Below are 26,915 nucleotides of genomic sequence, written 5' to 3'. Positions count from 1 at the left end.
TCGGAGCTGTAGCTGCGCCGGGGGCCGGCGGGGAGCGCGGGCGGGGCGGCGGGGAGCCCCGCGGGGCGGAGCAGGGGACGCCGGGGGTCCCGGGCAGGCAGCGCCGAGGCCGCCGAGGCCCAAGAAGCTGGAGGACATGGGGCCGTTGTCCAGCCCAGGTGGCGGCGGCAGAGGCAGCAGAGTCCAGCCAAGGGCGGCCTCCCCTCGGCTCGGCCGGGGGACCGGGGTCTGGCGGCTCCTCCGGGCAGAGGCCCGGACAAAAGCCAGCGGGGGAAAAGGCGAGCCGCCAGCGCCATCTTGCGACCTTTCACCCCGGCGCCGGCCGGTGCTGCAGCGAAAGGACGCCGGCGGGAAACCACCCGTTCAGCTGGGCTCGCGAGCGGCACTGGCGAGGGGAGCTGGCCCGTGGCTGCCACCGCGGGGGAGCCCGCCGCCTCCCCGCTCTCCCTGCAGCAGACAACGCACAGGGGCCGCAGCCCCGCCGAAACCCGCTGCTCTCGCGAGTTCAGCCGCCTCGCGGGCCTTTTCTCGCGGGGTCGGGTTTCCGGGCGGGTCGGTTGTGGAGGAACGTGTCGTAGGCCTAGCTCCCGAGACGCGGAAGTGGACGGGCCGAGCGGCGATGGCCGGGCAGCACCTCCCGGTGCCCCGGCTCGAGGGTGTTTCGCAGGAGCACTTCATGCAGCACCTCTACCCACAGGTGAGGCCCCGCGCTGGGCCGGACCGCGGGAGCCGGGGGTCCAGTCCCTGCCTCTCAGCTGGCTCCCAACCTGTTCCTCGCGACCCGGGGAGTGGGGAGAAGGCGGCGGGCGTCACAAAGGGCGGTGGGCTCTGCGCCCCGGGGAGTGGGCGCTCAGGGATGTCCCCGGCTCATCCATTGCGGAGAGAACAGCGTGACGGGAGACATGGAATGGTTCTCAACCTTCTGGCCCTTTAATACAGTTCCTCATGTTGTGCCCCAACCATAAAATTATTTTCGTTGCTACTTCATACCTGTAATGTTGCTACTGTTATGAATCGTCATGTAAATATCTGATATGCAGGATGGCGACCCCTGTGAAAGGGTCGTTCCACCGCCAAAGGGGTCGCGACGCACAGGTTGAGAACCACTAATGAGAGCTGCGCTCGCTGCAAGGAGCGGCCTTGTTGGATCCCCGACCGGAAGCCTTCTGCCGTTACCTTGGCAACGAAGGGCGCTTTAGCTTTCATCACCACCCCGCCCGCCTTGCTGTCTTCCTTTGGGTTTCTTACATTTTGTAGGTTTCCAGGCTCCCCTGTTGGCGTGAATGGCGCCTGTCAGTCCACTTTACTGGATTTCAAAGAGCAATTTTTCACTCTACGGAGCCGAAGGGAATCAGTGGGAATTCCCTCAGGCAACCGCCACTGCTTTTGGTCTTGGATGCTAACTAATCCGGGTTCTAGTGCAAACACTGGAATCCCTTATGTGTGTAATTCCAACCTTAGTTCTTTAAAAGAAAACTCAGAGAAAAAAATAATGGCTTTGTTCTCAGGAAACACACTCAAGCTTTTAGAGATAAAGGTGCATGGTATCAGCAGCTTACCCTGAATAGTTGAGAGAATAATTATCTTGTTCTCTATACACAATTAGAGTGAGAGCAAATGGTACAGGAAGCAATTGAGGAATCAGAGTAGATGGTAAATGGCAGTTCTTTGTGATGTTCTTTCAACTTTTCCATAAGTTTGAAATGGTATCAAAATAAAAAGTTACAAACATATTTGACTATAAATACACATTTAGTCATAAGTAACATTCCTGAAAATGCTTTAAATAATTAGATTAATTAGGTGGGTTTTTTTTTTTTTATCTCTTAGCTATTCATGATGTCACTATTCTGTTTGGTTTTGTTTTCCTAATGTTAAGATTTTGTTCTAAGTATATTGGATGGGTCCTTTTCCTATTTTAGTTACAGTATGAATTGTCAAAAGGTTTGAGTTTGAGCATCTTGGAATAAATTTCTTTTTATCCCTCTATTGTCAAATACAACAGCTGATATATTGTTGGGTCCTGTTTTTGTACTATTCCCTTTTGTAGAGGAAACCTGTAGTGTTGGAAGGAATTGATTTGGGGACATGCACAAGCAAATGGACGGTGGAGTACCTAAGTCAAGTTGGAGGGAGGAAAGAAGTGAAGATTCATGTTGCTGCAGTTCCCCAGATGGACTTCATTAGTAAGAACTTTGTATATAGGTATTTTCTTCTCAGGTTTACTCTTGGGATACAAATAACTTGTTTTAAACCTTTAAGATATTTATACAAAATCCATATGGCACATCATCTTTTGGCGAGTTTGCTATAATCATGGAATAGCTTACTAATTTTTAAAGAATGGCTTTTAAAAGACAAGAATTCTGAGTTTACATAATTATACAAGGACATTTCCAAACACCATTTTTTACATAGGGTGTATACCTGATGCCTTCTGGAATCACGGAAGGAACAGAGAATTGTCATAACTAGAGGGGTTACGTCTGAATGCTTCGTTAATTAACTGATCCTACCACATTAGCAATTATTATCCAGAGTAATAAATTCTTAAGTTTCCTTTCATGATCTATTTTGATTTTTAATGCCCTAGTTTTGGAAATTTTTCTAAATCAGATTTTTTTTTTTGGTAAGTATAAGTCCATTGTTTTTCTGCCCTCTCCAGAAATGTAGGGCAAGTAGTTGCTATGTTTGGCATAAACTTCCATCAACTCAGGTAACTAAAAAAATCATACTTAATTTTCTCTTTTTAAAAAATAACCTTAATACTTTTTTTCCCCCTCACGGTTGTAATTTTATGTTTTACGATCTCTTAAAAGCAAATAAGAGATCGTTAAAAGCTGCTGGGTTTCTAAATTTGAAAGCTTTACTGTAATCTCATAGTTTTAATATACTGTTTATTCCCACGAGTTTTGTTAAAAATGTTACATTAAAAAACAAACAACTTTCACATTCTGAGCATGTCCAGTTCCCAACAAATTCAGTCTATTAAAAACATGTGTAGTTCACAATAGCCTGACTTTTAAAGGGAGTTAGCTGTTTCTTCCAGAGTAGAGATGAGTTAAACAGCTTCTAATGTCCAGGGCCATCCCTTTCTCAGTTTTCCAAGCTCATATTACAGCTTGCCAAAGCATTTCTCAGTTTTTTTATCCTTTGAATATTCACTATTATAGTTTTGGTTTTTAGTAGACCATGAATTGAATTTAATTGCCATGAGTTTTCCCAAGTTAAGAACTTTCATTTTTTATTAAATAAAGAAAGTGGAAGAAAGTGCTGGAATGATAAGCATTTTTCAGCCTGCAGTTAATGTTTATTTTCCAGAGAGTCCAATGCCATAGCAAGTGGTTATTGAAACTTCTTGAATTGCCTTGATGTTTTGTCATGTCCTCTAAGCTTTTCAAAACTTGTTTTTGAAGCACATACATTATGTAATAGTTATTATCCCAGCTTCCTCCAAACCTTTCACTAGGGCTACTAAAAAGCTACAAGAATATTTTCTTAGTGCAGGAAAAAAATAGATTATTTTTGGCAGTTAATTGGGAGTAGGAAAGAAGGAAGGCATCTCAGCCACAGACAGACTAGAGAGGAAGAAATTCTCATCCATTTATCAGTATTATCACTTCAATTTAATAATAATAATACAGATGAGCTAATGGAGGTTTAAAAATGTTAAGTAACTTACCCAAGATCATGTAGCTTGAAATGATGGAACCAGGACTTATACCAGATGTGCTTGACTCCACAGAGCCCTGATCCTACCCCCTTTTTGATACTACCTCCCTTACTAGTCTATATGTTAGTCCAGACAAATGGAACTTTAGTAGCAGGTGTTTTGTGGGGTTTTTTTGTTTGTTTTGAAACTTGCATGAGGTAGATAAGATCTCAAGGCCAAGGAACTTGCCAGTTCATATACTTCATATCCCCCTCTCTCAGCTTTGCTTCTGCAGAACCTCTGACAGGTACCAGTACCTAAGGGAGAAAGGTGCTGGGGCAGCCCTGTTCTACTTCTCTGGACTGAACCACTCTGTCTGCCCTGTTCTTATAAAGGCCTCGAAACACTTCTGGGTTCTCTTTAGTAACAATCTAAGCCTGGGCAGCTGCACTAATTACAGAGGTGGCTCTGGGACAGAGAGGCTTCCCCATTGCTCCCAGACTCTTCAAAGATGCTTTGGTAGGAATGAAGGGTATATGGTGAGGTCAGAGATGGAAAAACTGAATAGGGGGATAGTAAGTAAATTTGTTTATATTATTAGGCAGAAACTATAGTAGAAGATTGGTCTGAGTAGATGTCAGGCTCCTTTCCCCTCACAGTGCTCATTCTACAGTACCAGCAGTGTCCTCGAGTTCAGTTGACATTCATGCTCACAGGATCCACTAGTCTATAATCTGGCATCAGATTCACTTGGATTTGCTGAAAAAAGCATTCTAGCAGGATAGTATCAGTAGGAGTTCTTATGCCAATCCGGGAGCCATCTTTGGCTCACCAAGTATAACAGCTTTGTTGTAAGGGAACAAGACTATAAAAGTGAACCCTAGCTTAGACACCAGTAGCACAAACAACCCATGAACTGACGCAGGTTTCTCTAAGGGCATACTCAGTTGCAAGAGTTACGCTACCCATAAGGATGCCAAATCCCCTGCTTCCTAACAATATTTATAGTCCACCACCAGCTCTCTAGCCAGCCATAGTTCACCAATAAACAGTATTACCTGATGTCACAGTTGAATTCCACATTTATCTTAACCAATATGTTTGTAGGAAAACATTGCTAGGAGAAAGTAGGGCCAACCCTTTCTCCCCATCTTCCCAGTACAGATTTCAGGGGGAAGTAAAAGTGAAAAGATGATAACTTTTAATCAGAGGTTTGGAGGCTGCAGTTCATTGCTGGAGGAGGGGAAAGGCTTTTGACCTTGATGCTTTTGAGGACTTGATTGTCTTACTGTTACTGATAAGGGATTGTCTTTATGTAGGGGCAGTACTTTTGATTCTTGAAGGGATAGGATGGGACCAGGAGAAAAAATAACTTTCAAGGCTCAGGAATGTGAGGTGAAGGAAACACAGTTTGCTTTTACAATGTTCAGCCTTTTCAACCAGGTGGAAGGAGTCAGGCATTTGGGTAGAAATATTGAAGAATAAAACATTGTCACTTCACTGGAATTCTCGAGATATTCCTCAGAAGCCTTAAAATGACAGAGCGTGGTTCAGGAGGATGAGAGTAGTGTTACAAGCTTGTGTTCTCTGCTGACGCCAAAAGGCAGGAAGACCAGTTGGGGGTGGGGGGACTTGACCTTCATTGACCCTTTGCTTACTGTCTCTTCCAAAGGAGCATTATTAGTAGTTGCCCCATCATCACAAGTGCTTGAAAGTGTGTATTTCCAAAGGTAACCAAACATCATAGGAACGTTTTTCTAACAAAAACGTGGAATAAGAGGATATTGGCATATGAGAAGGATCCATCTGTACCATAGATTTAAAAATCTTTAATTTTTGAAATAGGAATATCAGACAACCTAGGTCAAGTAAGGACAGTGCTAAATGAATTTTGAAAATTTAGAATTCCACATAATAGGTTATAATAGAAATTATGGTTATTGTAAAAGAGGTCATATCCAACTTAAACAAACCCCTATAATATATAATGATTAGAGTATTATTAATTGATTTATTATTAAGTCCGAGGATTCTCTTGTGTTTATTTCAGAACTTTACCTTTTGACAAGTTGGTTCAGAGGGCAGCTGAAGAAAAGCATAAAGAATTCTTTATTTCAGAGGTAATTGGTTCTAACATTTTTTTTAGAAAACATTAATATCTATATACTAAATGGATTTCTTATAAGAGAATATTTTATATACAAGAGCTGTATCCTTCTCTAATAGCCACTCTTACGGCTTGGTTGTATATACCATAGATATTAATTCTACTATTTATTAGGTTGTAAATCTTGGCCAGATTATTTCTCTGTGCCTCAGTGTACTCAGCTATAAAATATGAATCATAACAGTACAATTCACTAAATCTAATCTGTAGAGTAATTATTAGCACAGTGCCTGACTAGAAACTACTCACTAAATGTTAGCTATTAGTATTACTTCCATTGAAAATGCTTTGGTTTGATATACCAAGGTCAAATGCTAATGGAGAACTATTTCTTTATTTTATTATTAGTTACTATCAGTGTGATTACTTTTTTAATTTGCTTTAACATTTATTCAGAAGAAGTCTACTTATTTACATTATAATCCACCTTTAATTCACTTTAAATATCATGGAACTCCTGAGCAACCCTGCCTGTAGAGGAGTCCTTGTGGGGTAGCAGTGTCTAGGCTTTTACCGTTTTGCTCAGTTATTAGTTGGGGGAACTCCAAAAAGAGCAGGACATTGGTTCAAAAAGTGAGATGGACCTGAGGGAGCTAACAGCTGGCAGCTGGAAGTCAATCACACTCTTGAAGGGGGTCTGAGAAGTGAGTCTCTGTATCTGCCACATGAATTTATTTAAATCTTGAAATAGAACTGGTAAAAAACTCTTAGAATTTTGAGAACATATTTTGAAACCTGTCTAGCCAGTAATAAATTCATAGAATTTACTTGATATGGTACTATCTAATAATATAAAAACAATTAATCTGAAAGTTTACATTTCTGATCATCTATAATAATAAAAGCATAATATGCTAATTAGACAGATGTCCTTCTGGATGAGGCTGGGGCTGCGAGGGCCGAGCCCCTTGCATGAATTTTGTGCATCAGGCCTCTAGCAGATTTATAAAAGCAAATAAAGTTTAATAACGTAAATGAAGTTCGTGTTAACAGTCAATGTAGGTATAAAAACGGGAGAATGCCCCTGTGCTTGACCCAGTATATCTCAGTTGTCTAATTCTCATAGGAAATGCAGGCAACAGAAATGTTTTCTAATTCAAACAATTCCTTATTATAGCTACTCAGTGCAGTACAATTGGTGATTTTTTGTATTGTAGCAAACTTACTGCTATAAAACGACATTTCTAATTCACATACATGAGCTGACTCTTAAGAATTTGGCTTGAGAATTTATATAATCAGGGATAGGCTTAGCTTGATAAAATACAATTCAGAATTTTAAAAAATAATTAAAAGTATATTTTATTTATCCCCTATTGTACATTTGTATTACATTAAATAAGAACTTTTTTGTTGGCATTCACAATACTTTGAGATCATGTGTGTTGTACATATGGGAATTCTTTGAAGTCTTAAGACATTGTTGAGTCTAAATAATTTGGAGTATAAAGTCTAAATTGAACAATGTGGCTTTAGATGTGGTATGTGTGTATTGCTTTTAGAACTTATTTTACTTATATTTTATGGATTCAGTCATTATTACAAGCAGCATGTAAAGACTTTTCTTCATACGGCCACCAGAAAGCATGAGTAGAAAGGGTAAGAAGATGTAACTTTTTGGAAAACGACTTCACTGGGTTAGATTTTAATACTTACTTCCTTTCATCTTTACTTTCTAATATTTCTAAGTGAGTATTGATGTTATTTTTCTCTGGGACATTTAAGGATGAAAAGTACTACTTACGGTCACTTGGGGAAGACCCTAGAAAGGTAAGAATTCTGAATATGAAACAATGGCTTCAAGCTTAAATGGATGTCTATATATATATATAAACTGGCACTATAATTTTTATACTTGCTGCCTGTCATATGATCCGTTTTATCATTTTTCATTCTTTCCTTAATGATTCGAATAAGTATGATTATTAAAAGTTGATAACTTAGTTTTTCAAGTAGGGCCATAGAATCTTAGTGTTTAAAGTTATCTACTGGTAATCTGTATGTAATTAAGAAATTCTTTACGTTTTACAGATTGCAATTCACCTAATAACATATAAATTTAAATAATTATAAAAATTCTGAATAACTCATTATATAAGCTTTGGCATGCATCCAGAGTCTAATTTATATGGCTGTAGTGCTAAAGAGTATCCCTAATATAATTAAGTAAGATTACATTAGTTCTTTGCCTTCATTCTCCTTCCTCAGACCATAGGTTTACATAGTTGATAACATTCAAGTTGATGACTCTTAAATTTAAGATACTTAATATTAGATAACAACTGTATGAATCTTGCTTAAAGTAGGAAGAACCTTTCTATAAATGAAGCATATTAAGCTAACCAGTGTTAAATCTGCAGTCTTGTTACACAGTGTGTATTACTTCATTGGTGGCTGTGGTCATGTCCTAGTATTTTAAAGCAGTGAACAGAGTTTCACTCCATTTCTCTTTTGTATCATGGATTCTGATGGCAGTCTTAGGTAAAATAAGCATTGTGCCAGTGTTGTTTTGTTAAAATTCTTATTGTGTTCCTCTCAATGCAGGATGTTGCAGATATCAGAAAGCAGTTTCCTTTATTGGAAGAAGATATTAAGTTTCCAAAATTCTTCAAAGAGGAGCAGTTCTTTTCCAGTGTTTTTCGAATTAGCTCACCGGGATTACAACTTTGGACCCACTATGATGTATGCTACACAGATGAGAAACCTAAGCTACTGTAGATGTTTAGCATTGATAGATTTAACAGTCACAGTTTCAGCTCTGTGGGCTACCTTAAATATCTTCAACATGTAATTTACTAAAACATGAGGTTGAAAACAGATGCTCTGCAAGGCGGTGATATGGAAATGAATTGTTAGCTAACACCAAGGCCTAGTTTATCACATTTGCATTCTCAGTGGTCTTGTTCTTGATTCATCAACTATATATATAAAAGGCTAAGTGACTAGTCAAATGGCCGGACAGTGGCTATGATGCATACTGACCACCAGGGGGCAGACAATGCAGGAGCTGTGGAGTGACAGCAACTTTGCAGAGTGCCCTCGCACTCCGGGACTCCTTGGGGGATGTCAGACAGCCAGTTTCAGCCCAATCCCCACAGTCCAGGCCGAGGGACCCCACTTGCCAGAGGGACCCCACTCACTAGATGCCCTTCGAGCCCCAGCACTGCCCCAGGTGCAGCTGGCCAGGGAGAGACCGTGGGAGGTTGGCTCCAGGGCGTGTCCCGCCCATCTCGCCCCGTCCCTCCCCACCAGCCACCTTCTAGTTAATGTCCTTTCAATGTTCACAAATCCATGCACCGGGCCTCTAGTCATATATAACGTTTTATTAGGTGTTTTTGTTTTGTTAACATGTCAGAAATGGCCACCAGATGAGGAGGAAAATGGTGGAAGTAGAAAAAGTGATAAGGTTGTGGTATGAGTCAGAAGCTTGTGGACAGCCATTTTCACTCATCAGAAAGTCTTAGGTATATATACCCTGAGAGTGTCAGATATCTATGTGTTGAGTAGCAAGATGTGTAGATTATTGATCTTGATAATATATTCTATGGTGTTATAATTTTATTTGCTTAATGGATAGAAATGTTTTACAAACTTTAAAAATCTAGTATTGTGTATGGTTTGGTGTTGGGTGGAGAAATTTAGGAAGCTAAAGCTAATACCTAATATGTTTATAAAGATAAAGGAATTCTTTTTTTAAAAAGTTCTGAGTCCAACTATATTAATTTTTATAAGTATGTTTTATAATTCAGCTGACGATCTCTTGAGAGGATTTTAACATAGTAACTTTATAATTAAGTGAGATAGACAAAATCCTAGCATATTGTTTTTTAAAGGTCTCATGTAAATGATATGGTGAGAAAATGATGTGATAACTCAAATACATTTTAACTGAATTCTCAGGTTATATTTTTAATTTTAAGTAGTATCCTTTTTATATTGAGTTATGGAATATCATAAAGCTTTTCTTAAATTAAAAATAAGTCAAAGGAATAGTAGTAGTATACAGGGTGTCCCCCCCAAAATTATACACACTTTGAATGGTTATAAAGTCAGTGTTTATTAACATACAGATTATTTTCAAAATTAAGTGAGCTACTTAACTGGTATACAGGCTTTGAATGATTATAAAGTCAATATTTATTAACATACAGTTAATTTTGAAAATTATCAACTGTTAAAGTGTGTATACAATTTTTGGAATGCCCTTTGGTTATTATATAGTTAAAGTTTATAAGGTGGGTAAAAGGAAAAATGCTTAGGTAGAAATGATCTATTTATATATATAAAAGCCGGTCACTATGATGCACACTGACCACCAGGGGGCAGACGCTCAACGCAGGAACTGCCCCCTGGTGGTCAGTGCGCTCCCACAGCCAACCTCCCGTGCTCCCTCCCTCCCCTGAGCCAGCCAATGGGTCCCAATTGCCAGCCAGACTGAGAAACCCCACCTGTGCACGAATTCGTGCACTGGGCCTCTAGTGTGTAAATAATCATGAATATATCTTGTTTGTATTATTTTAATTGTTTCGTTGAGAATTATGTCACTCTGGCTTTTAACGTTATTCACAGTCTACCAACAAAGTGCACCCTTGCATACACAGGAAGAGTCATGATTGCTCCAGTAATGTCAAGAAAATTTGCAAGGTTATAGTCCTATAGAAATAATTTAAAATTAAGATGCCTATAAACCAGCAGTTGCCAACCTTTTGGACCTCACGGACCACCGGTTGGTGACCGCTGCTTCAAAGGTTTCCTTAAACCAGTGGTTGCCAACCTTTCAGACCTCATGGACCATCAGTGGTCTGCGGACCACCGGTTGGCGACCGCTGCTATAAACAAATTATGGCCATATATTAAGTCATTGAAAGAGCAGTGGTTGCCACAGGACCTTGTATTTTTCCAACATCTAATATTTCTAGGTGCTTTTAATTTGTTGTTGAGTACTGGCCTTCTAGCATTCCTGGACAGATAAGTAATAAAACCAAAGCGGGGAGCCTCAAATAAGTGTCACTACCCTCCCTGTCATAATGGTGAGGCAACTACAGATTTCCTAATGGCTTGCCCACCCTTTCCATGTTAAGGTAGTGCTACAGAAATATCTTCCATAAATGAACAGTGGTGTTTTTAATACAAATATTTTCATTGTTACATTAGAACAGCCGTGGGCAAACTACGGCCCGCAGGCCGGATCAGGCCCGTTTGAAATGAATAAAACTAAAAAAAAAAAAAAGACCGTACCCTTTTATGTAATGATGTTTACTTTGAATTTATATTAGTTCACACAAACACTCCATCCATGCTTTTGTTCTGGCCCTCCGGTCCAGTTTAAGAACCCATTGTGGCCCTCAAGTCAAAAAGTTTGCCCACCCCTGCATTAGAACATTACTCTTAAGATTTTACATAATGTGAGCCAAGTCTTATTAAAGGATAGGATTTACAGTTCACTATTTGGAATACCTTTGGTTTTGTTTATGTGAATTTTAGATACTGTTTATTCATAAGTTCTTACTGCTTTCCAGGTAATGGATAATTTCCTAATACAAGTGACAGGAAAAAAGCGTGTTGTACTGTTCAGTCCTCGAGATGCCCAGTATTTATATTTATCAGGTATTTTCTTCTTTTTTTAAGTTTTTGTTTTTAAAGGTTGATTTATTTAGTACTCTTTTTTGAGACATCTCTCTGTTCTCATAGAAAAACATGTTAGGGCTTCTTCCTAATTAAAATGTATTGTGTTCCATTGTGTATGTGTACACATGTAATGTTAGGCTAAATGAAGAATGAGATTTATAGATTTTCTTAATTGTATTACATGAATGGCAGTGGTCATACATAAAGGATGAGTCATTGGAAAATGTATTAGGTTTCAGGAGAATGGTAATTGTTTTCACAGTGTGGGTATAGAAAGTCATACAGAAAAGAATAAATTTTCAAATTTATATTTGTAATTACTTTTATAAAAAGGCTAACTTTGCTCAATATGTATTATTCTTTTTTGGGACATTTCAGGTACTAAATCAGAAGTACTGAATATAGATGACCCAGACTTAGCTAAATATCCACTGTTTTCCAAGGCTAGAAGGTATGAATGTTCCCTTAATGCCGGAGATGTATTATTCATTCCTGGTAAGATTTCTGGACCTCTGTAATTTGCTATTTATAAAAGCTGTACTCTATCGCTTACCCATTATATGATTTTTTAGTCCAAAATATATTTGTTATATGTATGCTGGCCTATAAAAAATGATTTTTATATACAATTGTGTGTATGTATTTTAAAGTATGCTTTGACAAATTCTTATAAAATTAAATCTTATTTTTTGAAGGCAACCTATAAATATATTATTACACTTTATTCTATTAAATGACATCAAGGAAGATGATTTATATCTGGGAAAAGATTCTATCTGGTTCTTTTTAATCATTTTATTTTTAAAATATTTATGTATTTTAGAACTGTCATTTCAGTATTTACCAAGAAATGTTAAATGTATTTCATAGCCAATATAGATTAGAGATTTTATTAAATATCAAAATGTTATAATCTTTAACACCTGTGATATCTTGTGTTCATTATTTTCTACAGTTTTAATGTATTACTTAATTTCTTTGTAAATAGGCATTAGTTGTTGCTGCTAACCAGTGATATAATTAACATCTATAATTATTAGAGGCCCTGTGCATGAAATTCATGCACGGTTAGGGTCCCTAGGTCTGGCTGGCGATCAGGGCCTATCGGGGCCTTCATTCCCCCAGCTGCCAGCCGCCAGCCGGGGCCTTCTTTCCCCTAGCTGCCAGCCAGCGCCTTCCTTTGTTCTGCACCTCTCCCCCAGTGGTCAGCACATGTCATAGCGAGCAGTTAAACTCCCAGTTGGTAGAACACCTGAGGGGACAATTTGCATATTAGCCTTTTATTATATAGGATTATTCTGAAGTAAATACCTGAAATTTATAAAAATCATAATTCAGATTAAATGGTTGTATTAATAAATTCTCTATATAATTTTCCCATTTTTAAGTTAATATTTTTAAAATCATTAATACCTCTCTAATGATAGAATTAAGTAAAGTATTACTAAAAATATGCTGATCTCATTTGCAGATAGATTATAAATTCCTTGAAGAGAGGGAACCATGTTTTGTTAATCTTTGTATTCCCCAAGTGGCTTGATACAATGTCCTTCACATAATTGATTGTCTATAAAGTTTGATACATTGACTTCTGATTCTTGTATTTATTGAACAACCAGCACAGTAGTCTATAAGTCTATTGCCTTTAATTTTTTTTTATCTTTAGAGCATGATTAAGGGCTGTGTAGTTTTCCCTTATTCTGTGTACAACCTTTTTAAAAAGGAAAAAAATGCCCAGAAATACTAAACATTTGCATATATTTTGAAATATATGCACAGCCAACCTCTGGTGGTCAGTGCAGGTCATAGCAACTGGTTGTTCGGTTGACTGGTCATAACAATCACTTAGGCGCATATATGTGTGTATATATATATATATATATATATATATAATGGATTGTAAAGGAACTTAAAAATATGATTATGATTGCATTAGAAATATAAAACTGAAGTTGAATGCAAATTTAAGCAAGTTAGCAAATGCAGCTTGAACAAGAAGTCTTTGAGAACAAAGGTATTGTGCTAAGTCAGAAAAGGTCAAATACAGTGGGGCCTTGACTTACGAGTTTAATTTGTTTCGAGACCGAGCTCGTTAAGGAGCTCGTTAACTTAAATTACTCTATCAACTCAATGCAAAAAATCAGCTGAGAGACAGCTGCTATCTCAAAAAACTCGTTAGTCGGGACACTCATAGTCAAGGCCCTACTGTATACTCCTCAAGTAATTGAAATGTTCTGTGTACAAAACATACTTTTGATGTGGTTGTGTGACTCAGGAAGTGTAAACAAGTAACACAAAATACAGCTTCAAATTACATATCTGTAAAACAAATATAACTTTATTATGTCTTTCAAGTTAAAAAGGAAAAATTGCTATTGAAAAGGTTTTAAATGTAGGTTTGTGCTATTGACACTTTAAATTGGTTGGCAATTCATAAAAGTTAAAATGATTCTGTTAAAAGCTGGGAGCGTGCTAACGAAGGGGTCTAGTTACAAGAATTATTTCTTACATTGGTTATATGCAATTTGTGATATTTCACTGACATTTTGGTGGGTGTTTTTTTTTTTAACTGTAGGTTTTATTTTTAACTTTTTAAAAATTTTTCTTCAGCTTTATGGTTCCATAATGTAATTTCTGAAGAGTTTGGAGTGGGAGTGAATGTCTTTTGGAAACACCTTCCATCTGAATGCTATGATAAAACAGATACCTATGGAAACAAAGATCTCACAGCAGCATCAAGAGCTGCACAAATTTTGGACAGAGCCTTAAAAACACTGGCTGAATTACCAGAGGAATACAGGGACTTCTATGCACGGCGAATGGTCTTACACATTCAAGACAAAGCCTATAGCAAAAACTTTGAGTAAATAATGAAGTGAATGCAATGAATATAAACTTTCAAATACGGTTCAGCTCAAATATTAGAAAAATATAACAAATTATATTTAGATTTTTTGTTAAAAGAGGAAAGGTAAATCAATTTCAGATTTGCATATTAAATAAGTACAAAGGAGTGTTTGTGTGGTTTTTATACAGATTATTATGGTTCAAAGAATGTTATTCTGGAATCCCTCTTGCTTTCAGATTCAAATAACTAAAATTTTAACTTAAAATGACAAAATGTATTGGTATTGATACATTGGGCTTCGGTATTTTTTGTTGTTAATCCTCACCCGAGGAAATTAACCATTGATTTTTATTTTATTTTATTTATTCTTTTTTTTTTTAAAATATATTTTATTGATTTTCCACAGAGAGGAAGGGAGAGAGATAGAGAGTAGAAACATCGATAAGAGAGAAACATCAATCAGCTGCCTCCTGCACATCTCCCACTGGGGATGCGCCCGCAACCCAGGTACATGCATGCCCTTGGCCGGAATCGAACCTGGGACCCTTCAGTCCGCAGGCCGACGCTCCATCCACTGAACCAAACCGGCCTCTGCTAACCATTGATTTTTAGAGAGAGAAGGGAGGGGGAGAGGCAGAGAGAGAAAAAACTACCAATGTGAGAGACACAGGGATTGGTTGCCTCTTGCATGCTCCCTGACCAGGGCCAGGGACCCAGCCTGCAACCTAGGTACCGTATTTTTCCGTCCATAAGATGCTGTTTTTCCCTAAAATCATTAGACTGAAAAACGAGGGGCATCTTATACACGGAAGTCAACTGAGGAGGGAGCTGTGCGGGTGCGTAGCTGCCCGTACCTGTCAAACAGGCTTCCTCCAATCAAGCTTATTGTTACATCAACTGATGCCCTAATTGGAGGTGGAAGTGGAGAGTGCACAGGTGCAACAAGAACTGGAGCTTTCTGAGCCCATAAAGGTGTCAAAAAATAAGATAAATACCAGTAAGCGATTGTCTTACTCTGCAAAATTCAAACTGGATGTAATCAGCTATGCAAGAGAGCATGGAAATAGAGCTGCAGAGACACAATTTGGACCTCCTCCCACTGAGTATGTGATCAGACAGTGGAGAAAACAGGAACAACTCCTTCAGATCCAAAAAAGAAGGCCTTTAGAGGAAAACCAGCAAAATGTTTAAAATATTTTCTTAATTTTGGGTTAGAAAAGTGAGGGGCGTCTTATACACGGAAAAATACGGTATATGCTCTTGACTGGAATTGAACCCAGGATCCTTCAGTCCACAGGCCAGTGCTCTGTCTACTGAGCCAAACCAGCTAGGGCGGGCTTCAGTATTTTTGATCCAGTGATTCAGTAGTGTCATTAGGAACCTCTTGGGTTTTTCCTCCTGTTTTCAGCTGCAGCATTGGCATCCTCCTAAGGCTGGCTACCTTCATGGAAGGGTTGCCAATAGCAGCTCAGGCCGTGTATGACACCTTCATTTACATGCAGTAGAGAAGTCAGGCTGTATTCCAGCAGCCCTTTCTTAATATAAAAAAGCTTTCCCCAAATTTGCCACCAAATCCTTGGGTCTTATTGATCTAAAATAGCTTAGACCTATCCTGAAAGGACCCATAAGCCAGCCTAGTTTTCTGGTGCTGGAAGTAGAATTCTCGTCCTCTGAGGCACATGTGGGCAGAATGGATAATTGTTTAAATCAGGATTCTGGTAAGAAAGAGAAAAAGGTGGGCAGCCAACAATGTCTACTACATTAATCTTTTGAGCTTTTAAAAACAGAAGCCCAGATCCCAACTTTATAGACTTGGAATCAGTGTGTTTGAGGTTTGATGCATAATCAGGATTGGGAACAAGATATTAAATAATAATTTGGATGAATAGTTTTGTGATTCACCCCAAACAAATGTTTAATCTGATCCTGGTTTTTCTTAGCACCCAGTATAAGTCAGGCCTGCCCCTTTTCTCAGTTTTTAAATGTCATAAATGAGTTTTAATTTAGGCTAAAGTTTCACCTAAAATTTTCCCCACTAAATGCTTTTCCACCTATCCTTATTTTAAAAAAGAATTTTTAAGAATACATGAGAAATCCCAATAATGTCCCATTAGAGACAATGAGCCATTGTATGTAGATCTGTGCCAGTCTTTGTTTTGGACCTAGTAATTATTTGCACTGTCATTGACAATATACTTACTGAACACAAATGTGCGCATCTAAAGCAATCTGAGTATATAAATTTGGTGCATCTTAATTATGGAGAAAATAATTTTCACTATTGAAAAATAATTCATCTACTCCTATCCTGTGTTTAGAGTTGGATTCATTTCAGGTATAAAAAGCAAATTATAATAGGAAAAAGTATATAAAGAATTACCGGAACTTCCTAGGCATCTTTGAGATGAAGTTATTTAGATTGTAATTATTAGCTTTTCATGAATATTAACTGTATTTGTCTTGGTACGTAATTACACTGGAATTCTATGTATTCAATAATTGGTTTCAAACTTGGTCACTTCCATGGACAAAACAAGGGAAACAAAATCAACCAGGCTTATTTTGTACCTTTCTGTTCTTTTGAATAGCAGTTACGCGAACGTTTGGAAAGAACTTTACTAACAAGGCTTCTCTCTCACCTATCTAAAGTTGCCAAGAGATATCTGAGCTGAATTTGACAAAAAAAATAAAATAAAAAGCAGGAAGCTGGAATGCAGGTCTGGATGGAATTGGAACTGTACTGTTCTGACTCCTCTGCTGAAAACAGATGTAGTCAGGAGGAACTAACATAGATTGGCAGTCAGCCCCAGATATGGTGTTACCTTCAAGTCTTATTTTAAGCATACAGGCCATGAAGTGTTTGGATGTCTTAAATGCACCTAAGTTGTATTCTATTTTTTAAAGTTCCATTCAGTGATACTAAAATGACCACCTAAATTATGCCTGACTCTATTAAAGCTACTAGATCTCTTGCCTTTTTAAAAAGCAATCTAAATTTACATATGAGGTCAATCTACATGTGTATCTTAACCTGTCTACAGTATGTTTCTCTTAAAGGCTCTTAAAGTATAATGTAACACAATGGTTATTTTAAGAATACTACCTTTTGCTTCATATTTTACCTCTTAGACCTTATACATTGCTGTACTCACATGCTAGGACTGTTTTGTCTGTACTGTATCCTTAGTGCTTAGACTTTCCTTGTCTTCGTGTGGGTGCTTGGATAATACATGAATTAAATGAAAAAAAATACAATATTCTAATCAAGTCTCTTGACAGTAAAAGGAATACAGATATCTGAGACAATTAGTACAGAAAAGGAAGAACTTATTTTTGAGAGATTTTGTTCTCTAGGAAATCCAACAGAAGAAATGGAAATTATGCAACTTTTTATAGAGCAATATAAAGAAGAAATACTTTTATAGGAAATATTCAAAAAACCATGGGGGTTAATGAAAATATGTACAAACCCAAACTGGCAAAGTGGAGAGAAATAATGATCTGAAGTTTGAACAAATCTAATAACATAAAGCACATCGAAACAGACTTCTGTGGATTAAATTTAATATAATTGTACATTCATGCTGTGGCAGTAACTTTCACATTATTTGTATGACTACTTTTCTCAGTTGACTCATGACACAAACACAAAGGCACAATCCAAAAGAATATACTAACATTTAACAATAGTTTTAAACAGATGTGGAAAGAACAAATTTGAAGTATTAAAATACTTGAATATGGATCAACTTGAATATATTTTAATTCAAAAAATACTCTACTTTTCAACACTTTCATTTTGATGTGATGGTAGTTCCAGGTGTCCAGTGACTTATTTTTAATGTCCATTGAACATGTAACAACTAAACATTCACATGACTGGATAGCTAAAGAACCCATATTTTTAAATATCTCAGCTTTTTGTAATGAATCCTGCTGAAAGTCCTACTTTTTCCACTTTAATCATAGAAATTCCTTTCTTTCCCCTCATTAGAGCATTCAGTAACTTAGCTAGTTTACATCAGATACACATTAACTTAACCAAGGATTAGGACACATTAAAAGAAGCCAATTATGGTGCTTTAAGGTAATACAATGCTGGAATCAGGCTGACTCATTTCCTTGTTATAAATTTTTGGTCTCAAAAGAAACAGCAGGTATTTAAAGAAATTGAAGCAATATAAAACTATTTTGTCCTTAAAAAACAAAAAACCACCTTGATACCATTTTGTAATTTATAGAATTAAAGGATGTTATTTTTACACATTTGGTTAAGAACCCTTTCTCATAAATAAGTCCCTGAATATTTGGAATGTGTTTATAATCATTAAAATACAATTCTGGGGGGAAAACACAAAATATTAACATTTTCACTATATTGTTTTATAAATTAAGATATTAAGCTTCAGTCTTTTTTTTCCAGTCTAAAAGCAGTGTTACTTCCCTGCTTTATTTCATTCCCTGAAATGCTAATTATAAATAAAGTGACCACTCACCTTTTATTTTAATCACACAGCTATGTTTTAATGTTGGTTGATATTAATTAGATCTTGGTTTCTCAAAATGTATTTATCTAGGTCAAGAGAAACAGGAAGAAGGAAACCTCACCAAATTATGTAGCAGTGTTAAGCAAATTCACTTTTTGAGCCAAAATTAAATTGTGTCTTCAAACTTTCCCTTGTAACTTTTCTTATAGCAATATAATTTTTGCATTCTGGCCAAAGAGAGCTGCTTTCTTTTGGCAGGCAAAATCATGCTTCTGGAGAAAACACTGACTTAGATCCACAGAATCCATCCCCTTGTCAACCGAACACTAACAAATAGTGTTATATATTTATTTTACCTAAGTTGATCTCTCTCAAAAGACTGATGTGAAAAAAATTTCAATCTGTAACATATTTTTACCCAATATACAGAATTATGTTCATTTTAAAACAATTTTCCCCGAAGAACTAGTTTGCAGCCAAGATTTAAAAAACTGCAAAATGTTTTAGCCAAAAGTTGTCAATTAAAAATTTAGCCACAATGCTTAAGTGTAATGTTTTTAAAAACCAAACTTTATACTACTGCACATTCTTGGTTATTTGGAAACAAATATATTTTGAGTCGAGAAAGAACACTTGGTGGCACACTGAAGAATGATTCCATGAATTGACAAAACAAAAAGGCAGGGTAGTTACTCCAAAATGATGGAAAATATCCATGTACTTTGGCTTTGTTTGAAGAGAAATGGAGTGTTTCTACTCAAAAGTGCTCAATGCCAAAATCGCCAGCTACTGTTAAAATGCCACCAAAATCAGTTTTAAACATTACCCAGAAAACAAACTATTTCCAACAACAATTTTAATTACCTTTTATAAGGACTGTATTGTAACTTTCATCATTAAGGGTTTTATATATCTCCTCTTAGGATTATCACAAACCATCTTTTAAATTTCAAACTAATTCTGATCCAGTCCAAATTAAAAACTTCACATTCAGAGGCAAGAAATACTATTGCACATTATACTCCTATTTTAGGAATGTATGTCCCCTCCCTAAAAATGGATGTATTATCTATGAATTACATCTCATTATCTGAATTTCTAAAACTCAAAGTGCTTTTTCTCTTCCACTGAGCTCGTATTACATTAATATTCTCGTAGTCTCAAAATACTTCATGAACCCTGAAGTGATTCTCTATGGAAGGAGCTTCCTTTACAAAATGAATTTGGCTAGTCACCTGCATACCAAAATCTCCAAGTATCTGAACAAATTTCTTGTGCTCCTTTCCAATCCAAGATCTCATTGGATCACGTACTTGGTAAGGTGTTACATGGGTGTGAACAATAATCCCTGTTTGTGCAAATTCTTTCAAGACTTCTGGGTAAGTAATCCAAGTATTACTTCCTCCAGAATGTCCACCATCCAGCCAGTACATTGTTCTTATGCTGTTGATAAAAGCTTCTATGTTCTTGTCTTTCTTAGCTTCTTTCAATTCAAAAAGCAACTGATTCAAAACAACGCAACCTTTGCTGAATCCAATCAAAGTAAAAGAAGCACCATTTAATGATGGTGGATAAAAACTCAGGGCAGACTCATCAAAGTTTTCACAGGGCTTCTCTTTTTCTCCCTGGCAACCATTAGTATGAGAAGAACTGGATCTACAATGAGATGCTTTGGAATCCTTATTCAAGTCTTTCACATTCTTCTTTGATAGCAAACTGTTCCGACATAAGTTAAAAGCATTAACTAATAATGTATAAAGGTGCTTAAAAGCTCCAAAGTCAGTACTGTGTTCTGGAGCACCAAACATATTACTTTTCACAAAATTGTCATAGCAGCTGAATTTGTGCAAATGCATTCGGGAACATTTTATCACCCAAATATAACTATTGGGGAATCGGTGGGCTAAAATGGTGGCAACATTTTCTAGACTCCAGTTTTCCCACTGATAATTCTCAGGATGGTGAGTCATAATTTCATGATAATTCTGAAAAGTAAGAGAGATGAAACAAGCATTAAATACACATTTATACAAAACTATTTCCACACAATAGTTCCCTATTTTTATTGTAGAAGAAGTTGAGATGTTATGACCTATGGTTAATATACTATAAATGAAATCTATAAATCTGTCATTACTTTCTGGTCATAAAATTTTGAACAAATTACTTCTTCAGTTTAAGCCTCAAATCCCTGAGAAGACAAGTTTATAAGACATAATAGCTAAATAGCAGGGTAGGAGTTTAATAAAAAACTTCAGAAGGATTATAGATATCTTTAGTAAATTTTATTTCATATATATACAATCTATTATTTGTAACACATTAACTGAAAATAAAAATTTGGTTTATTAAACAGTTTTTGACCACAGAATTTAAAAATATTTTCCTATTAAAGCTACTATCCTGAACCCCTTCCTATTTGGATTACTCTAGCAACCTGAATGCTATATGTTTGATTTTAATTTTTGTTTTATAAAGCTGCAATGAACATTATAGAAAAATCTTTTTAAAGATCTGTGATTACATCCTTAAAAATAAATTCCTAGCTATAAAAAACTAAAGAATATTCATAATTTAAGGTTTGTTTAGATTACAATACTATTTTCCAGAGCTTAACTTTCCTTTTATCTTTGTTAAATTTCATAGGCACAAGAATGACATTCTAGTTTGGGTTTATTGGAAAGTTGAAATTTTGTTCATATTTATTAGGCATCTGGATTTCTACTTCTGCAAGTTTGTATCTTTTGCCCTTTTAAAATTGGATCTTGTTTCTTTATAAGCATTCAATATGTATTAATAACCATTTGTTTAGGTTCTAGGACATGCAGGTAAATTTTATTTTCCTCATAATTTTCATTCGTAGTTTTTAAAGGGAAATTCATTCAAATGTATTCATTTATTCTATAAAATATATTGGATAGCTAATGATTGGGTATGGGTCGGAACAGACCCCTGTCCACATGGAGCTCCCATTCTAAGTACTGAGATACACAACACACAACTCCATTAGTAAGTAGAGCAACATTGCCCAACAAAAATGTAATATGAGCTACACAAAATTTTCTGGTAACTACATTAAAAAGTTAACAGGGGAAAGTTATTTTTAATAATACATTTTCAGCATGATATAGCCAAAATATTAGTTTCAACATGTAATTCATATAAAAAAACTACTGATATTATTACATTTTTCTTACTAAGTCTTTGCAGTCCAGTGTGTATTTTATACACTTACAGCACATCTCAATTTGGATGCTAAATTTTCATTGGAAATACTTAATCTGAATTTAGATTTCATAAAATTTACAGGTGAAAAAGTAGATTCACATACCCAGTTGTTCAAATATACTTAAATATTTTCCAGGAACTGACTTGAGTATCAGTTTTTAGATTTAAAGTTAAATGCAATTAAAAATCATTTTCCTTGATTAGACAACATTTCAAGCAGTCAACAGATACAAGTTTTTAGTGGCTGGCTGGACAGCACAAAACATTAGATGGGCCCAGCAGGTGTGGCTCAGTGATTGAGCACTGTCCCATGCCCCAAGAGGTGGCCGGTTCAATTCCCAGACAGGGCATATGTCTGGGTTGCAGGTTGGATCCCCAGTGCAGTGGGGGGTGTGCAGGAGGCAGCTGATCGATGTTTCTCTCTCATCGATGTTTCTACCTCTCCCTCTCCTTTCTTCTCTCTCTCAAAGTAATCAATAAAAACATTTAAAAAGCAAAACAAAAATTAGTGATAAGTGCAAAGGAGTATAATAAATGAAGCAGGTAAAAAGGAATATAAGGTTTTGGAGAGAGTGGAAGATTATTTTTTAAAAAGCTGATTATTATTATCCATATATATAAAAGCCTAATGTGCAAAGTGTCCCCTCGTGAATTTGATGGACTGGGAGTTCGATCGCTCACTATGTCATGTGCTGACCACCAGGGGGGCGGCATGGCACGGAACGAAGTAAGGCCCCACTGGCAGCGGCTAGGAACCCTACTTGTGCATGAATTTTGTTCACTGAGCCTCTAGCCCAGGGGTGGGCAAACTTTTTGACTCGAGGGCCACAATGGGTTCTTAAACTGGACCGGAGGGCTGGAACAAAAGCACGGATGGAGTGTTTGTGTGAACTAATATAAATTCAAAGTAAACATCATTACATAAAAGGGTACGGTCTTTTTTTTTTTTTAGTTTTATTCATTTCAAACGGGCCAGGGGCCGTAGTTTGCCCACGGCTGCTTTAGTTATTTAATAAGGTGATAGTTGAGAAGGACCTGAAGTGGTGGAAGACAGATAAAAACCAAAATGAATAACTAATATGTTTGATTATTAAACAAGATGGTCAGAAAAGGCTTCATTGTAAAGGCAACTTTTGAGCAAAGACTTGAAACAGGTGAGGTAATAAATCCTACAGATATCTGCATGAAGACTTCCTCCAAGGCAGTACCTGCAAAGCTTTTGAGGTGAAGTTGCCTACCATGAGCAATTTGAAGAAGGCTGGTGTGGCTGGAGCAGAGTAAAGGAGAAAAAGGAGCTAGGCAGAAAAGCAACAAGGTGGAAAAGGTGAAGACAGTGCGGGGCCTGAGGCCCTCTGGCTTTACGCTGAGTGAGATGGGAAACCACTGGAGTTCTGAGCAGACAGGTGTGTCATGATTTGGCTTACATTCTTCAATGATTATTCTGATCACTTTTAGATACATGAACGTGAAGTCACTTTGTTGATGGATTAAGATAGGAGGTGTGAAAGGGGACTAAAGGGTAACTTCAAGATACCTAACTTGAGCAACTAAAAATGAAGTTTTCATTAACTGAGATGAGGAAGACAGTAGGAAGAACAGGCTTAGGGGCAAAGATCCAGAGATTTTTAGGTTTGAAATATCTATTAATACCCGGAATGAAATTATGTATGCAATTGTTAAGTCTAAAGTTTGTGGTATATGTCCAGGTTATATACACAAATGTTGAAGGTTGTCAAAGTACAGGTAGTATGTAAAGCCACAGGTCCGAAAGAGATCACCAAGGGATAAAGGTACACAGAGAAAAAGCCCAAGAACTGAGTACAAGGGTACCCCCATGATTACAGAGGTCATCAGCAAGATGAGAAGACACTGTAATTCACTATGTATTCACATTTAATTCTCATTCATATCCTATAAATTAGTATTCCTATTTTATGGTTAAGGTCGCTGCAATTGGTCAGAGATTTAATAGCTAAAGATTGCAGAATCAGGGTTCAAATCTAGGAAATCTGGCCTAAAGTCTTTTGATGCTTTATCCTCTATTTCTTCTCTAAAAGACCTGGATTTTCAGAGCACTTCATACTCGGAATAAATCAACAGTATACCCCCGTCCAAAAATCTAATGGAATCTCAGGCTACATAAAAAAAAAAAAAAAAAAAAAAAAGTTAAGTAAAATCATGACACGCCTGTCTGCTCAAATGGTGTCAAAGCAAAGGAGGTCTTACTCCACCTTTATTTAGCATTTTTTAGACCTCACCTGAAGATGTGTACTATACTCTGGCTGGCACACTTTAAAAACACTTCGTAGGTGTTCAATAAAGGTTATATGATCATCATCATCATCAGAGAGGCCCACTACCGCTGGTCCACAATCTGGAGGTCTGTTAGCAATGCCATGCTGTGTTCCTAAACTGAGCAATAGAGCACTGACTGATAAAGTTAAACTTCTCTTCAATCTAAATATTAGTTTTTTTTCATAGTGTTTATTAGCAGTCAACTAGATCAGTTGATTACTTTGAGGACAAGAGAAAAACACAACAGACACCTTCATCACCCTCTGACTGGGGGCATAAAGTTTGCTACTCTATCATTTTAAAGCATCAATTTCAAAAACAATGCAATAATACTGTTTCCATGGTATGAGAAACACACCGAGGCATATTCCAGCTTTACCTGTCCACCCCGACAGCATCCAGAACTCTCTGTGATGATGGGGCCCTTCTGTTTGCCTTACTCACTGTGCGGCGCACACAACCTTATCTGCACCCCAGCACCTGAAATGCTGCTGGGGTGACCGCGGAAAGGGGTGCCTGACACCTGTTTAAATGAACTTAAATGGCCACATACAGCTAACGGCTGCCGCATTAGACAACACAGTGCTAGATTACGGTCTAGGTTTTGACAGCCAGCTTTCCAGGACAACTTATCCACGGTTATCTGCCTGCAGCTATAAAATTAGTAATAAAGATACAATCACACACAAAAGGAAAGCATAGGGTGTAGGTGAGCATCAAAATACTGACACGCTAGCAGGGACCGTCCCTTTCCTCCACCCCCACCCCCACCCCCCTTTCATGGTTACTGAGTGTCACACGCTTGACGTTTATTCTTGCTGTTGACTTGTCTGCTTTTTAGTAACGGCCAGCGGCACCCTCTGGCTCAGTTCATGCAAAAGCCACCCCTGTCTCCTGCTCAGCACACGCACACGCGCACACACTCCGCTGAGAAACCAAGTCATAGAATGAATAATGAGTGTATGTATGTGTGTGTGTGTATGTGTGTGTGTATATATATAATTTATGTCTCATTCCTTCTGTTTCACATTCCGCTCCCTTGACGCCTGGACTGACTGCCGGCTCTCCGGAGGCCGAAGCTCTCCAAGGACACCTTCCCCCGGGGCTGCAAGAGGAGGGGGTCGGGGACTTCGTGGGGCAAATGCAGAGCCACCCCGCGTTCAGGCGGCGGAGGAGCCGGAACCGGCCGCGAGGAGGGAGCCCAGGGGAAGGGCAGGTGCCAGCGGGCCCGGTTACCTGCACATCCCCGGGGAAGTAGACGACGTGATGCTGGGGCGGCGGCGGCGGCTCCTCCTGCGCCCGGTCCCCCGAGAGATCCCGCCGTTCCGGCCCCTCCGCCGCCAGCAGGAGCAGCTCGTTGCTGCGCTGCGGGTCGGAGCCCGGCACCGCGGACAGCCGCAGGCACCCGGGGCGCCCCTCGGCCGCGGGGCAGCTCCGCGCAGAGCCGCAGCCGCCCAAGTCCATGGTTCCGGCCTGAGAGCGGGAGGCGGCGAGCCCGAGCCCGAGCTGCGGCAGCAGGAGCAGCAGCGGCGGCGGCGACCGCAGGAGCCCGAACCCCCACATGAGTCGCCGCCGCAGGGACGGTTGGCGGGAGGGGCTTCGACCGGCCGCCCAACGGTCTGCAGGGGCGCCCGGCGAGAGCCGGCGCGGGGGCGATGACGGCGTCCGAAGCTTACGTCTGCGCGCAGCGTGCGTCCGGAAGGCGGGGTGTGCGTGAAACCCGACTCCGGTTCCCGGAGGAGACGGTGGAGGGGCGTGGCCTGCGGCAGGACGTTTTTGATTGGTGGCTTCTGCCACAGCCGGGAAGTTCGAACGGAAGTCTGGGACAGAGCCGGGACCGCGAAGAAAGAATGAGCCCCAGACACTGCGCAGGAGCGCGGCAGGTGTGGCGCATGCGCGGCCGCAGTCCAGTGACCGGAACGGGGTGTTGAGCACACGCTGGGCGGGTTCCATAGGCTCGCCTGTCAGGTGAGGGTTTCTAGACCTTTGAGCTTTCAAAGGGACACGGCCCCAAAGGTGTAAGGGGAATAATTCTGCCCTGTAGAGAAATCTGTGCTAAGGCCTCTTGGTGCCCTGGGAAATGGGGTCTCCCTCTTCTCGCATCCTGGAGTGTTGTTCGTAGATACACGAAGATTTCTAAGTACATAAGAATTTAGAGTTTGAGGTGGAGTCTAATGCATCTCTTATTGGCAGCAGGGAGCCGGGCACATGGATTGGGACGGGAACAATGGGGGCAAGACGTTACTTATTCTACATTGTCTGTCCTGTGCTGTTTTCGGGCTTGCACAAGCCAGTTTGCACAGTGGGAAAATCAGGTGCCCTGCAGCGCCCGGAGGCCAGGTGTGCAGGGCGAGGCTCCCCGCAGACGGAAGCGGGAAGGTTCTAACCCAGTGGTTCTCAACCTTGGCTGCACATGAGAATCACCTGGGACTCTTGTTAAAATCCTGATTTCCGGGCCTCATCCTCCGGAAATTCTGTTTCTTTGTGATGGGGTGGGGCCACAACATGAGTAACAAAGAGACAGAATTTCCGGAGGATGAGGCCCAGAAATCAGTATTTTAAAAAGATTCCCAGGTGATTCTCATGTGCAGCCAAGGTTGAGAACCACTG

At 38.9% G+C, this 26,915-nt stretch overlaps 2 protein-coding genes across 3 annotated transcripts; one reads left to right on the top strand and one right to left on the bottom strand.

Annotated features, from left to right (window-relative positions):
* The first annotated feature begins 36 nt into the window (after nt 1–36).
* On the top strand, nt 37–14,460 carry TYW5 (tRNA-yW synthesizing protein 5). Of its 2 annotated transcripts, none has more exons than XM_081096129.1 (8): nt 37–697; nt 2,051–2,205; nt 5,703–5,772; nt 7,545–7,589; nt 8,364–8,501; nt 11,339–11,426; nt 11,826–11,898; nt 14,058–14,460. In XM_081096129.1, the coding sequence occupies exons 1-8, from the start codon at nt 137–139 to the stop codon at nt 14,071–14,073; spliced, it is 1,146 nt and encodes a 381-aa protein (XP_080952255.1). In that variant the 5' UTR covers nt 37–136; the 3' UTR covers nt 14,074–14,460. The 2 variants fall into 2 exon arrangements, with proteins under 2 accessions (XP_080952255.1, XP_080952254.1); XM_081096128.1 differs by having other exon boundaries at nt 57–697; nt 11,826–11,942.
* Nucleotides 14,461–17,850: 3,390 nt separating this feature from the next.
* LOC308522649 (mitochondrial protein C2orf69) lies at nt 17,851–25,868 on the bottom strand (the record flags this gene model as incomplete). The annotated part of the gene is made up of 2 exons (XM_081096130.1): nt 17,851–20,767; nt 25,542–25,868. The coding sequence occupies 2 exons, from the start codon at nt 25,866–25,868 to the stop codon at nt 19,943–19,945; spliced, it is 1,152 nt and encodes a 383-aa protein (XP_080952256.1). The 3' UTR covers nt 17,851–19,942.
* Nucleotides 25,869–26,915: the final 1,047 nt, after the last annotated feature.

This window comes from Myotis nattereri (assembly GCF_964212035.1).
Source record: "Myotis nattereri genome assembly, chromosome: 7".
Classification (NCBI taxonomy): Eukaryota; Metazoa; Chordata; class Mammalia; order Chiroptera; family Vespertilionidae; genus Myotis; species Myotis nattereri.
This window is presented reverse-complemented; position numbering and strand designations above follow the sequence as displayed.